Source organism: Poromitra crassiceps, assembly GCF_964638095.1.
Source record: "Poromitra crassiceps genome assembly, chromosome: 28".
In the NCBI taxonomy this organism is placed as follows: Eukaryota; Metazoa; Chordata; class Actinopteri; order Beryciformes; family Melamphaidae; genus Poromitra; species Poromitra crassiceps.
The window spans coordinates 14,366,998-14,379,497 of NC_139651.1; the positions used below are offsets into that span (position 1 = coordinate 14,366,998).

The following is a 12,500-nucleotide window of genomic DNA, read 5'->3' on the forward strand; positions in this document are numbered from 1 at the left end:
AGATATGGTGCATTTTGTAGAGGAGACTCATTATGGGATCCGGTTACAGAGTTGCACTAGCAAAGGGCAGTTAGGTTTGTAAGGTCCAGTGGGGGAGAGGGAAGGAGGAGAGAAGTGAGGGCTAGCTGGGAAACTAGCTCAGGTTGAAAATCCCTGCTATATGAATGGAGTACAGGACACTTGAGCTCCGCCTTTCATTTGACTTCGCGAGCTAAACATCAGTTTGATTGTTCGACATGAGTTTCCATACATGAATTGTATCGTGACAGCCTCCTATTGAGATCGAGAGATCATTGTGATTGTTGTGGTACTGATTGCAACTAGGCTATATCGTTCAGTCCTATGGAAATTGAAACTGAGCAGTTGTTTTGTATTATTGGTAGTTTGTTGTTATTTAGTTTAGTGTTTTTCTGTTTTGTTTTAATATATTTTCTTTTCTTCTTCTTTTATATATATATATATATATATATATATATATATATATATATATATATATATATATATATATATATATATATATGACCTTGTGCGTGTATTTGTTAGAGAGTCTGACTGGGAGAGCAATTGAGAGAAAAAATGTGGTTCTGTCTTTATGAAATCAAATGTCCTTGTAAGGATGAAAAGATAAGGAAAGGAATTAGGATTTGGCTTTAAGGTTCAAATTAGAATTAGCATTCACTCACACTGGCCTCCAGAGATGTAGATCCACATCCTCCTCCCACCTTCTCTATGTCCATAACCCTCTTGTGTCCACATGAAGTCTGCCTGTGCTCTAACACTCCTCTATGTCCATAACCCTCGTGTGTCCACATGAAGTCTGCCTGTGCTCTAACACAGTGTTATTATTAGTGTTGTTCTCAACATTAACATGAGCGTGTTCTCATCCTGTGTCCATGAGTTATCCTCTGTAATCATGTTTTGCTGTTCAAAGGAACGATCATGAGTTATCCTCTGTAATCATGTTTTGCTGTTCAAAGGAACGATCATGAGTTATCCTCTGTAATCATGTTTTGCTGTTCAAAGGAACGATCATGAGTTATCCTCTGTAATCATGTTTTGCTGTTCAAAGGAACGATCATGAGTTATCCTCTGTAATCATGTTTTGCTGTTCAAAGGAACGATCATGAGTTATCCTCTGTAATCATGTTTTGCTGTTCAAAGGAACGATCATGAGTTATCCTCTGTAATCATGTTTTGCTGTTCAAAGGAACGATCATGAGTTATCCTCTGTAATCATGTTTTGCTGTTCAAAGGAACGATCATGAGTTATCCTCTGTAATCATGTTTTGCTGTTCAAAGGAACGATCATGAGTTATCCTCTGTAATCATGTTTTGCTGTTCAAAGGAACGATCATGAGTTATCCTCTGTAATCATGTTTTGCTGTTCAAAGGAACGATCATGAGTTATCCTCTGTAATCATGTTTTGCTGTTCAAAGGAACGATCATGAGTTATCCTCTGTAATCATGTTTTGCTGTTCAAAGGAACGATCATGAGTTATCCTCTGTAATCATGTTTTTCTGTTCAAAGGAACGATCATGAGTTATCCTCTGTAATCATGTTTTGCTGTTCAAAGGAACGATCATGAGTTATCCTCTGTAATCATGTTTTGCTGTTCAAAGGAACGATCATGAGTTATCCTCTGTAATCATGTTTTGCTGTTCAAAGGAACGATCATGAGTTATCCTCTGTAATCATGTTTTTCTGTTCAAAGGAACGATCATGAGTTATCCTCTGTAATCATGTTTTGCTGTTCAAAGGAACGATCATGAGTTATCCTCTGTAATCATGTTTTGCTGTTCAAAGGAACGATCATGAGTTATCCTCTGTAATCATGTTTTGCTGTTCAAAGGAACGATCATGAGTTATCCTCTGTAATCATGTTTTGCTGTTCAAAGGAACGATCATGAGTTATCCTCTGTAATCATGTTTTGCTGTTCAAAGGAACGATCATGAGTTATCCTCTGTAATCATGTTTTGCTGTTCAAAGGAACGATCATGAGTTATCCTCTGTAATCATGTTTTGCTGTTCAAAGGAACGATCATGAGTTATCCTCTGTAATCATGTTTTTCTGTTCAAAGGAACGATCATGAGTTATCCTCTGTAATCATGTTTTGCTGTTCAAAGGAACGATCATGAGTTATCCTCTGTAATCATGTTTTGCTGTTCAAAGGAACGATCATGAGTTATCCTCTGTAATCATGTTTTGCTGTTCAAAGGAACGATCATGAGTTATCCTCTGTAATCATGTTTTGCTGTTCAAAGGAACGATCATGAGTTATCCTCTGTAATCATGTTTTTCTGTTCAAAGGAACGATCATGAGTTATCCTCTGTAATCATGTTTTGCTGTTCAAAGGAACGATCATGAGTTATCCTCTGTAATCATGTTTTGCTGTTCAAAGGAACGATCATGAGTTATCCTCTGTAATCATGTTTTGCTGTTCAAAGGAACGATCATGAGTTATCCTCTGTAATCATGTTTTGCTGTTCAAAGGAACGATCATGAGGGGGATCAGAATGATCTGAGGGGGTCCTCAGGAAATTAATGCAAAATGCAAAATGCAAAATACAAAATAAGGAAAAACAGCAAATACCATTTTTTTCTGACTCTCTTCTCTTTTCTCCTGTTCATCCCGTCTGCCGTCACGGTGTCTCTCCCCTCTCGCTCTCTCAGATGTTGTGTGGTTGACAAACGCCTTGCACCACTGGGGAAATTCCAGACCTGGCTCTATCAGAGAGAGTCTCTCACTCTGTCTCTACACTGATTCAGCCCTGAGCTCCACAGAGATTACCAGCACCGTCTGGGATGGGGGCATCAAGAGAAGATAAAAGGCCTTCTCTGTTTCCATGTCCCGCCGCTGGCTGCCAGGAACACCAGCAGCAGCAGAAGCAGGAAACGGCAACTAACCGCGGCCGCCCCACTGTCCCTCCACTCTCTTCATCTGTCTCGCTTTCTTACGGTGTCTCCATTTCTTTTATTTCTCTATGTCCCTCTCTCTTTCTGTCTTCCATCCCTCTTTGTTCTATCTGTCTTTATTTGTATTTCTTTCACTCAGAAAAGCCTTGTTTATTGTCTGCTTTCATCTCATTTCTTTCACATTATCTTTCGCTTTCATTTCAGAACCTCTTGTCAAAGGGACAGTTTCTACTACCCAACTGCCATCCGCATCTTCAACGAGACCCCAAAGCCCCCCCGCCTTCACGGACATTATTCTACCCCCACCCCATCATAAGTCACTCTAAATGACTTTATATTCTGCACTTTATAATTTGGGATTTCTGCTTCGTCTTCTACCATCGATGTGGCCGCTGCGCTGCATACTTGCACTAAGTCAAATTCCTCGTCTGTATTCTGATGACTAAAGCCCAATTGATGCTTTGTCTTTCGACACTTTTGAAACCGTCGCCGAGAGAAATGAGGACTTGAGTCGACGCTTTCAAGTGTCGGCGAGCAGCAGTGTCTGCTACCTGGTGAAATGTCTAGTGTCGCTGACTACGTCACGATGTGTCGCGCAAGTCTGATTGGCTATATAGACGGCACAAGCTTGACTTCCTTGTTTTGGTTTTCGCTCGATTGAAATGAATGAACGTGTTCCCGCTATTTTTATCAGCCTGTCCTTGATGTGTGACTTTGTGAAAATCACAAAGAACATCGTGACCAATTTCCCAGAGAGAGGAGGTGAGTTGTGTGGTTGTGTGTCGTTTATATGCGGCTGCAGCCAAGTATGTTACATCTTGCCTCCGAGGTGGTTTCACTGTGCATTCCATTCCCTCTCTTCTCTTGGCTGTCTGCTTATAGCGTTCGAGTGTCACGTGACCGTTGAACCGAGGCGAACGTCCTCTGAAGTATAAATGCAACACCACTTTCTTTTTCGTCTGCGACCATGTGCTGAGCGACACTTTCTAATAAGTATAAATTAAGCTTTACTGTGGCGATTAAAGTGAATCTTGAATCTTGAATGTGGGTCTTCTTTGTTTTTGTCTTCATTTCTCGCTGCCTTTGTTCTTGCAGTCTGTGTTTTGGTCTTTCTCTCTGTCTCAGAATGAGGGTGGAGGCTGGCAACCCGCCAGCAGAGAGAAGAGACTGAATGAATGAATCACAGACTTGGAGCGTGAAGCCAGCAGGAGAGTTCAGAGCATACTGAACACCAGGGCTGATCTGGCTCTCTTCTCCTCTTTTCTCCTGTCTCTCATCCTGTCTGCCGTCCCTGTGTCTCTCCCCTCTCACTCTCTTCTCCTCTTTTCTCCTGTCTCTCATCCTGTCTGCCGTCCCTGTGTCTCTCTCCCCTCTCACTCTCTTCTCCTCTTTTCTCCTGTCTCTCATCCTGTCTGTTGTCCCTGTGTCTCTCTCCCCTCTCACTCTCTTCTCCTCTTTTCTCCTGTCTCTCATCCTGTCTGCCGTCCCTGTGTCTCTCCCCTCTCACTCTCTTCTCCTCTTTTCTCCTGTCTCTCATCCTGTCTGTCGTCCCTGTGTCTCTCCCCTCTCACTCTCTTCTCCTCTTTTCTCCTGTCTCTCATCCTGTCTGCCGTCCCTGTGTCTCTCCCCTCTCACTCTCTTCTCCTCTTTTCTCCTGTCTCTCATCCTGTCTGCCGTCCCTGTATCTCTCCTCTCTTCTCTCTTCTCCCGCCTCTCATCCTGTCTTCCATCCCTGTGTCTCTCCTCTCTTCTCTCTTCTCTCGCCTCTCATCCTCTCTTCCGTCCCTGTGTATCTCTCCTCTCTAACAGGTGGAGCCGGAGGGAAACACTCAGCGTTCTCTCTCTCTCGCCCCAGGAGGGAGCGAGAAAGCTTTACTCAGCAAAGGCTGGCTCCTAATCTGGGCTTGCAGTGCCTCAGGGGGCAGGGAGGGGGAGGTGTTGAGCAGGGAGGGGGAGGTGTTGGGGGTGAAAAGTCACCTCATTTAAAATTGAGACATGGGCAGAAAAAAGGAGCAGGTGGAAGCGTAGCGCTGCCGGAGCTTGTCGGTCGGGATTCCTCCCTCACATCCCTCAAAGCTTAATTAAAAGAGGTGAGATGATGTCGGTAGGAGGAGAGACGAGGATGGAGCAGCTCTTCAGCTCTCCTCCAGAGAGGAGAGATAGAGAGGCTAATAAATAGAAGCGATAGAGACAGAGAGAGAAGCTGAGGGGAGGGGAGGGGAGAGAAGGGGAGGGGAGGGAAGGAGGGAGAGGTGGACGGAGGTGAAGAGATTGGGTGAAGGAGGAGAGCAGGAAGGAGAAGGAGTGTGAGAAGTGGGGCAGGTGGGAATGTCGGCGGTGTGGAGATGAGGAGATAAGCCATTGAGAGACACGGTATGAGGGAAGAGAAAGACAGGCAAGGTGGAGTGTAGGGAGACGGACAGCAGATGCTTATCCAACACCTTTATTGCTTTCTAACATGGGCAGATAATGATAATAATAATGATAATGACGTTTAATAATTGTGTGTGTGTGTGTGTGTGTGTGTGTGTGTGTGCAGTTTGTGTGTCTCGCTGTCTTACCTTCTCGAAGACAGGTTTGTTATTGTTCACGTCGTCCACGCCCACGACAACCTGGGCCGTGGACGACAGGGCCTGCGGTCCGCCCGACGCGTTGTCGTCCGTCGCTGTGATGTTCAGGACGTATTCCACGCCCTGGAGGCGAGGAGGCGGTTTGGAGCGCAGACGGATCAGACCTGCAACCAACAGCAGTGGTGTTATTCCCACAATTCTGAGTGGAAAACAATTGTGCACGGATGGCAGTGGTCAGCACATCCCAGCAGCCGGCCCGGGCGGGAGTACATCGCTGTTGTCACGTGAAAAACTTAGACTACTTGCACAACTCCACTACTTCCTGAAATGAGTAGGGCATAGTGGTTTCCTGTCCTACACTATTGGATGAACTGATTAATGTCAGGTGTGCCTGATCACTGTTGTTGTGACTGCAGCAGTCAGACACACCTGACATTAATCAGTTCATCCAATAGAGGGAATGCACGTGACGTCACGGACGCGACAGTCAGTGCGGGTACGCCCACTCAGCTGCAGTGAGTGTCAAAACGTCTAAACAAGCCAGGTGGCGCCAGGTAAAGTGCTGTTGTGCCATTGACTGTAAAAATAGATTCAACAAGGCGTCGGAGGTATCTTTTTACAGGCTGCCGAAAGCTAATGAAACGGTCCCGGTCTTCTCTGCAGCTATCCAGGGTTTCAATGAGGGCTCATTCATTCTCTGGCTGTGTTCTACCTGCACAGATATAACGTTACATGAGTGATAGTGTTCACTCTGAACAAAGCTAGGGACAGCGTATGCTATATTTTTCTTAATAAAAGTTGTAATAAAATAAATATGTACCTCTCCACATACAACCAGAATATCCATTGCTGTCCTCGTTACTTTAATGTCGCCAACAAATCCAGCCTTGAAGTACGACCACGCTACGTCCAGGCTCTTGTATGCTTTCATGCTTTGGTTTGTGTATTTCCCCGGCGTCGATATTAAGTACATATAAATGTCAGGAAACCCTATTCCTGGCCACATGTCTACGTCCATGGACCACTGGTTCTTTGGCAAGCTGTAAGGGTCACATTCGAGTCCAACTGCCTTTATTTTAAGCAGATAATCGTTTATATTAGCCGTGGTTTCGCTACTACCCCTGGCAGAAGCCACGTTTGTTTTGGAAATTTGACACTCAGTGCTGCTCAGTCCGGCTGAGGGGGCGTGTTCGGGAGGGGGCGTGGCGTCGGTGCATTCCCTCTATAGTGTAGGACAGGAAACCACTATGCCCTACTCACTTCAGGAAGTAGTGGAGTTGTGCAAGTAGTCTATTGAAGGATCACATGATGCTCCTCTAGGGGTTGAGACAATTCTGCAACCATTGGGTTCATGAAACTTTCAAAAGCCCATAGGATGGAGGGAAATGCATGGTGTTGAATCTAAAAACAATCCTGCTTTTCTTTGACCCTAAAAGTTGATATTTTGGACATGCAAGGTTTTCACAAGACAGCAAAACATATATATATAATTATAAGTAGCTACTATTTATTTGCATGATTTTATAAATCAGCTGTTCAAGGCTCACGCTGGTCAGTCTATTGAACTGCACCTTCCCAGTCTCCTCAGGACAGTGAAGCAGGGCTGTGTGGGCAGTCACTTATGCGCCCCTGTCAGGGCATTGACAGTACTGCATCCCCATGGGACACGTGCCCGCAGGGCGATGGACTCTATCCGTTACAGACCAAGTCACCTTGGAGGAGTCTCCAAGACTGGGCTCTCTCTCTGGGACTCTTCCTCTAACTCCTGGAAGACAAGCCGCCCTCAGGCCTTCCTTGCCCCAGTTTCATTTGGACGACTGTGCCTTCTCCTCTTGGAGTCGATGGCTTCCACTGTGCACATCGTGACTCAGCTCCACTGGCCCAGTGTGGCGCTGCTGCCTCCCGAGCATTGGATTTTAGCCACGGAGAAATGTGCAAGCACACAGGGAGCAGCCCACTATCTCTAGACTATCTCTCGAGCTAAGAGTCGCTTAGAAATTGTTCAAATCCAGGTGAACTGAGGGGGGCTCGCCTGTATGATGCTGATATCACAGACTAATCATGGCGCTGCCTCATCTTGGTGCCTTAAACAGTCATTCACATCAGCTGCCGCTGATCAGGGTAATTCCCATATATTGGAAAAGTAGTAGGGAGAGTCTCTCTCTCTCACTCAGAAGAACCTGGGTTACCACGTAACCAACTGACTCTACTGTACTTGCTGGTTTCCAACTCCTCTATAGTGCCTATAGCTTCTCTGAAGAGAGAAAAGAAAGAAAGAAGAAAAGTATCAAAGTTACGTAGAATTATAGGGCATTATTAAAGAAGGAAAAATACAATTATAACAAAACAAAATAAAAAAATAAATGAAGGAATCAAGTCATTAGCAATGAGATGATTAAAATGCATACTGCTCTGATTTTGCATCCAGCCAACCTTTAAAATCTTTATTAAAAACTTTAATGTCTTGGATTAATTGCATTTCCACATTTGAGAGCCCTTTATAGAAAAAAAAATATATATATTTTGCCTGCTGATAATGCATTCAAGATGATTCTGGTGCCAAACCTCTTGTCACATGTTAGGTAAGGTGACCAAGTTAAGTTATCCTTTATTTAATTTATTTCATTCATCCTCTGCATTTGACCCATCCTCTACTAGGAACCTTCTTAGAACTAGGAGCAGTGGGCAGCCACAGTGCAGCGCCCGGTCTTGTCTTTTGATGCTGGGAGGAAACTGGAGCACCCAGAGAAAACCCACACGAACACGGGGGGAGAACATGCAAACTCCACACAGAAAGGACCTGGGACGGACTGGAGGTTCGAATCCGGGACCTTCTTGCTGTGAGGCAACAGTACTAACCACTGAGCCAATGGGCCAAACTCCCAAATAATCTCGTTTGTGTCCTTTAACATCATTCTCATTGTAAATAGCTAGAAAAGCCAGTGAGCAGCGTGAAGAGACACTCTCTGCTCATTACTTCTGTTTAGACAACATATTAATTGTTAAATTGATTGGTATTCCCTTTTCACGCTCTCTGCCATTCCATTTCATCCTCTCTCTCTCTGAGTATAAATCTCTCTCTCTCTCTCTCTCTCTGAGTATAAATAAATCTCTCTCTCTCTCTCTCTCTCTCTCTCTCTCTCTCTCTCTCTCTCTCTCTCTCTCTCTCTCTCTCTCTCTCTCTCTCTCTCTCTCTCTCTCTCTCTCTCTCTCTCTCTCTCTCTCTCTCTCTCTCTCTCTCTGTCTCTGTAGGCGTCTCATCTGCATCCCCCTCTCTGCTTTGAATGACTCTCCTCCACTCTGTATTCATCTCGCCCTTTGGTGCTCTGTTTATTTGTGTGAGAGTGTGTGTGTGTGTGTGTGTGTGGGCTAAGCGTGTGTGGACACACTTATTACATTCCTTCTTATCTTTACAGGCAGAGGCGGAGGCTACCGTGTGTCATGTGTTCATTTCAATGGTTTTTCACAAGAGACCCTGCCGGGGATTCGGAATCATTATATGTTACACTTACTATGGATACCGTGTGTGTGCGTGTGTGTGTGCGTGTGTGTGTGTGTGTGCGTGTGTGTGTGTGTGTGTGTAATATTCATATACGGTAGTGCCTTTATCTCTGTTTACCAGGCCAAGGGAGATGATGAGAAATACTACAGCTGGGAGGAATAGGCTACTGTATTTTTTTTCTCCAAACATGTATTACATTAGAACATTGCATGTTGAGAGTTAGGGAAAGTGACGAGTCTTGTAGGCGAGGCCTTTCAAATGAATTGCAGAAACGATGGAGAGAGGGAAAGAAAGAAAGAAAGAGAAGGAGAGAGAGAAAGAAAGAGAAGGAGAGAGAGAAAGAAAGAGAAGGAGAGAGAGAAAGGAAGGCAAATAGGTGCTTTCGGATCGCAGGCACTTTTTGGCGGAATTCTCCCCTTTTTTTGATGTGTTCGCACCACAGGAACCATAATAGTTCTCAGAGCACCGTTTTGAGGGACTTTTGTAGCTCCTGCTTCAGCGTAGCTACTCTCCTATAGCACAAGGAACCTTCTTTAGTCATCCAGAAGTGATGCGTTGAATGGGCGGACTTCTAGAAATGCCCCGAGGCCGTAATATCATCACTAATGTTAAATTGCCTTTTTTTTTTGCGCAAACGTTAGCGAGCGAATTGTTTTCCGAAGTATCATCAATACCCCGTGAACTCTCACTTGCTTTGCTTTGAAGCTAGCGTTACTAGTAGCAGTTAGCATTAGCATGCTAACCAGCGGTCTCCACTTCAGCATTTCTCAACAGAAGCACATGACTTGGGGAGTTTGGACGGACCTGAAGGATTTGGGAGGGCTGCTCCCTCTTTTCCACAGCCTCATGTTGGCAGGTATGCTGGTTGCACAAGCAATGGACAGTTGCCATGGAGGGGGTGTCTGCCTCCAAGTGTTTTGTCACAATGACTGCTTCCCTGGCACTGCTGTCCAGGATATGGATTTGTGTGTGTGTGTGTGTGTGTGTGTGTGTGTGTGTGTGTGTGTGTGTGTGTGTGTGTGTGTGTGTGTGAGTGACAGAGAGAGAGAGAGAGAGAGAGAGAGAGAGAGAGATGATTCCAATTTAAAGTGGTGGAGGTGTAAGTGGAAGGGGCTTTGCCTCAAGGAAGATGTGTCACATTTTGTCACATATTCTCAGACATATAAGCCCCCCCCCCCCCCCCCCACACACACACACACACACACACACACACACACACACACACACAAACACACACACACACACACACACACACCTACACACACTCAAATACTCACACACAGTTTCCCACAAACACTGGTCTCCAGCAAACACGAGCGCTAAGGTTTCTGTCCGGCAGCTACAGTATAGATGCCCAAGCCAGGCATCCAATGAGAACACGTCCCCTGCTCTGTGTGTAGCATCTAAGGTGCTACTTTGTGAGGAAATAGAGCCAGAATTAGGGATGTTCATTTTGAAAAATTTCCATAATCGAAATTTGGGAAAATTAACGATCAATTATCGATTATCGATAATATTAATAAAAAAAAATTTATATAATTTTTTTATTTTACAAAATGCCTATGTGCGAAGCGCTATGATGAAGCGCTTTTCAATCAGCCTGGTAATGGTGCCCCGTGAGGGAAGCGCATAGTACGCTGGCCTCGCTCAATCACATTGATCTGGTGTTGAAAACCCTCAACGATATGTATGGGCAGCATATCCATCTGGAGCCGGGTGATCTTTTCTGCATGCCGGGGCCGAGGACGAGGCGCCTTCCTCGTTAACCAGGCTGGGATGTAGGCTACGCTGTTCAAGTGGTGAATCATTGGCGTCTAGCCGTGTTGTACTTATAAAGGGCATCAAGGTTCTTCTTGCAATGAACAATGTCGTCTTTTAACTCGAAATGGTCCCAAACAAAACTTTGCTTCGCTCACTTCATTTCCTCGTTTGGATGAGTGCTGACAATGTGCAGTTACAGTTCTCACGCAGCAAGCCCAGTGAGACCACGCCCATTAGGGTGCATCAAATTGCAATGCAAAAATGAAATCTCAACATATCAAACTGTCTGGGATTGCATTTTGTTATGAGACACATAAAAATGACTTTTGCAAAGTTTTGGGAAAATTGATTGAGATTTAGGGGTGCAACACAGCATGTGAAAAATACGAAAATCTGCCTTTTTGGGTCAAGGCAAATTTTAGAAATGCATAGAACAACATTTTGAATAGAACAAGATGTATTTATTTTTTAACAGAACATTTGAATTTGAATAGAACATTTATTTATTTGAGAACATTGAAGCAACCATTGAGCAACGACTAGAGTCCTAGTCCTGGTCCAGCTTGCGCTTGCAGCTGCGCAGTTTTGGCTGTTTAGAGCGGTCATGCTCCACTGAGTGCAGTACATTCTGCAGATGCTCCTCTCCCCTGGCTGCTGCCACGAAGTCTGATGTGAGTTTGACGCCACGCTCGGCGCAGTCATTCACAACATTGATGGCACGTACATTCACCGCACCCATCTGGAATTCCGCACTGGTAGCCCAATCCTCTACATCAAGCGAAAGAAACGCTGGATCAATGTGCACCTGATACATGCCGAACCAGCAGTCTGGGTTGGCGAGGTCGGCCAAGGTGGTGGTCGGCGAGAGGGTTGGGAACTTCGGCTTGCCGAAACCAGTGCCAAAGCGGAGCTGTGGGGCTCGCATTGGGACATCAGCCGGCTTGTGCTCTAAGATGGCATTTGCAAGTGCGCGCCGCTCGCCAACTGGCACCTTGGTGCTGAAGAGTGCCAGGGGCAGCATCTCGCCTGTCAGGTACCATAGGTGCCGCTCCAGCGCCTCAATCGCTGATGCTGTGATGCCCTCGTCAACAGACTTGTAAGCATACAGGTGGCGGTAGAGTGTGAGATCATTCCATGCTGCATCTACGGCCGTGTCGCAGGTCAGCCACCACGTTGCGTAGATGTGCGTGATAAAGTTGGCAAACGCCCGAATCTTCAGCACCTGCTGCCGCGTGGTGATGGTGCCCTGAGGAAGCAACGCAATGTGCTGCTCCATCAAGGGCCAGTTTGAGTGTGTAGAGCAGCTTGGCCATCCATCGCGCCTTGTGCAGTGCTCCCGGCCGTTGGAAGGTAACTGGAGTGTGCGCTGGACCGTCTGCACCCAGATACACACGACACAGCTGCACGAACTCACGGTAGTCACCTCGCTTGTAGTCAAGCACATCCTGCAGCACACTCAATGAATTCACCACGCAACTTGACCAGGAACGGTGGTTCGGCGGCGTCTGGAATGTAACGGGACAATGGGTCACTGTCCTTGTGTGGCACCAGGTTCCAGTTATCCCGCAGACCAGCTCTTGAGATCAGCTCTCAAGTTCTCGCAAGCACTAGCGCCCCCCCCCCCCCCCCCCGCAAGAAAGATCAGCTCTCAAGTTCTCGGCAAGCACTAGCGCCCCCCCCCCCCCCCCCCCCCGCAAGAAGATCAGCTCTCAAGTTCTCGTGGCAGTTATGTTTTCCCCTCCCCAATGT

At 45.9% G+C, this 12,500-nt stretch overlaps 2 protein-coding genes across 2 annotated transcripts in view; both read right to left on the bottom strand.

Moving 5' to 3' along the window:
- The window catches only part of LOC310799721 (E3 ubiquitin-protein ligase TRIM47-like), a 495,544-nt gene that overhangs the window by 373,525 nt on the left and 109,519 nt on the right, over positions 1–12,500 (bottom strand). The gene's annotated exons all lie outside the window — the stretch shown is intronic.
- LOC310799570 (neural-cadherin-like) overlaps positions 1–12,500 on the bottom strand; it is a gene marked incomplete at both ends in the record, with an annotated part of 319,707 nt that overhangs the window by 162,666 nt on the left and 144,541 nt on the right. Inside the window, one exon of the mRNA XM_083662160.1 lies at positions 5,480–5,652. Within this exon, the coding sequence (XP_083518286.1) occupies positions 5,480–5,652 (173 nt within the window). The remainder of the gene's footprint in view (positions 1–5,479; positions 5,653–12,500) is intronic.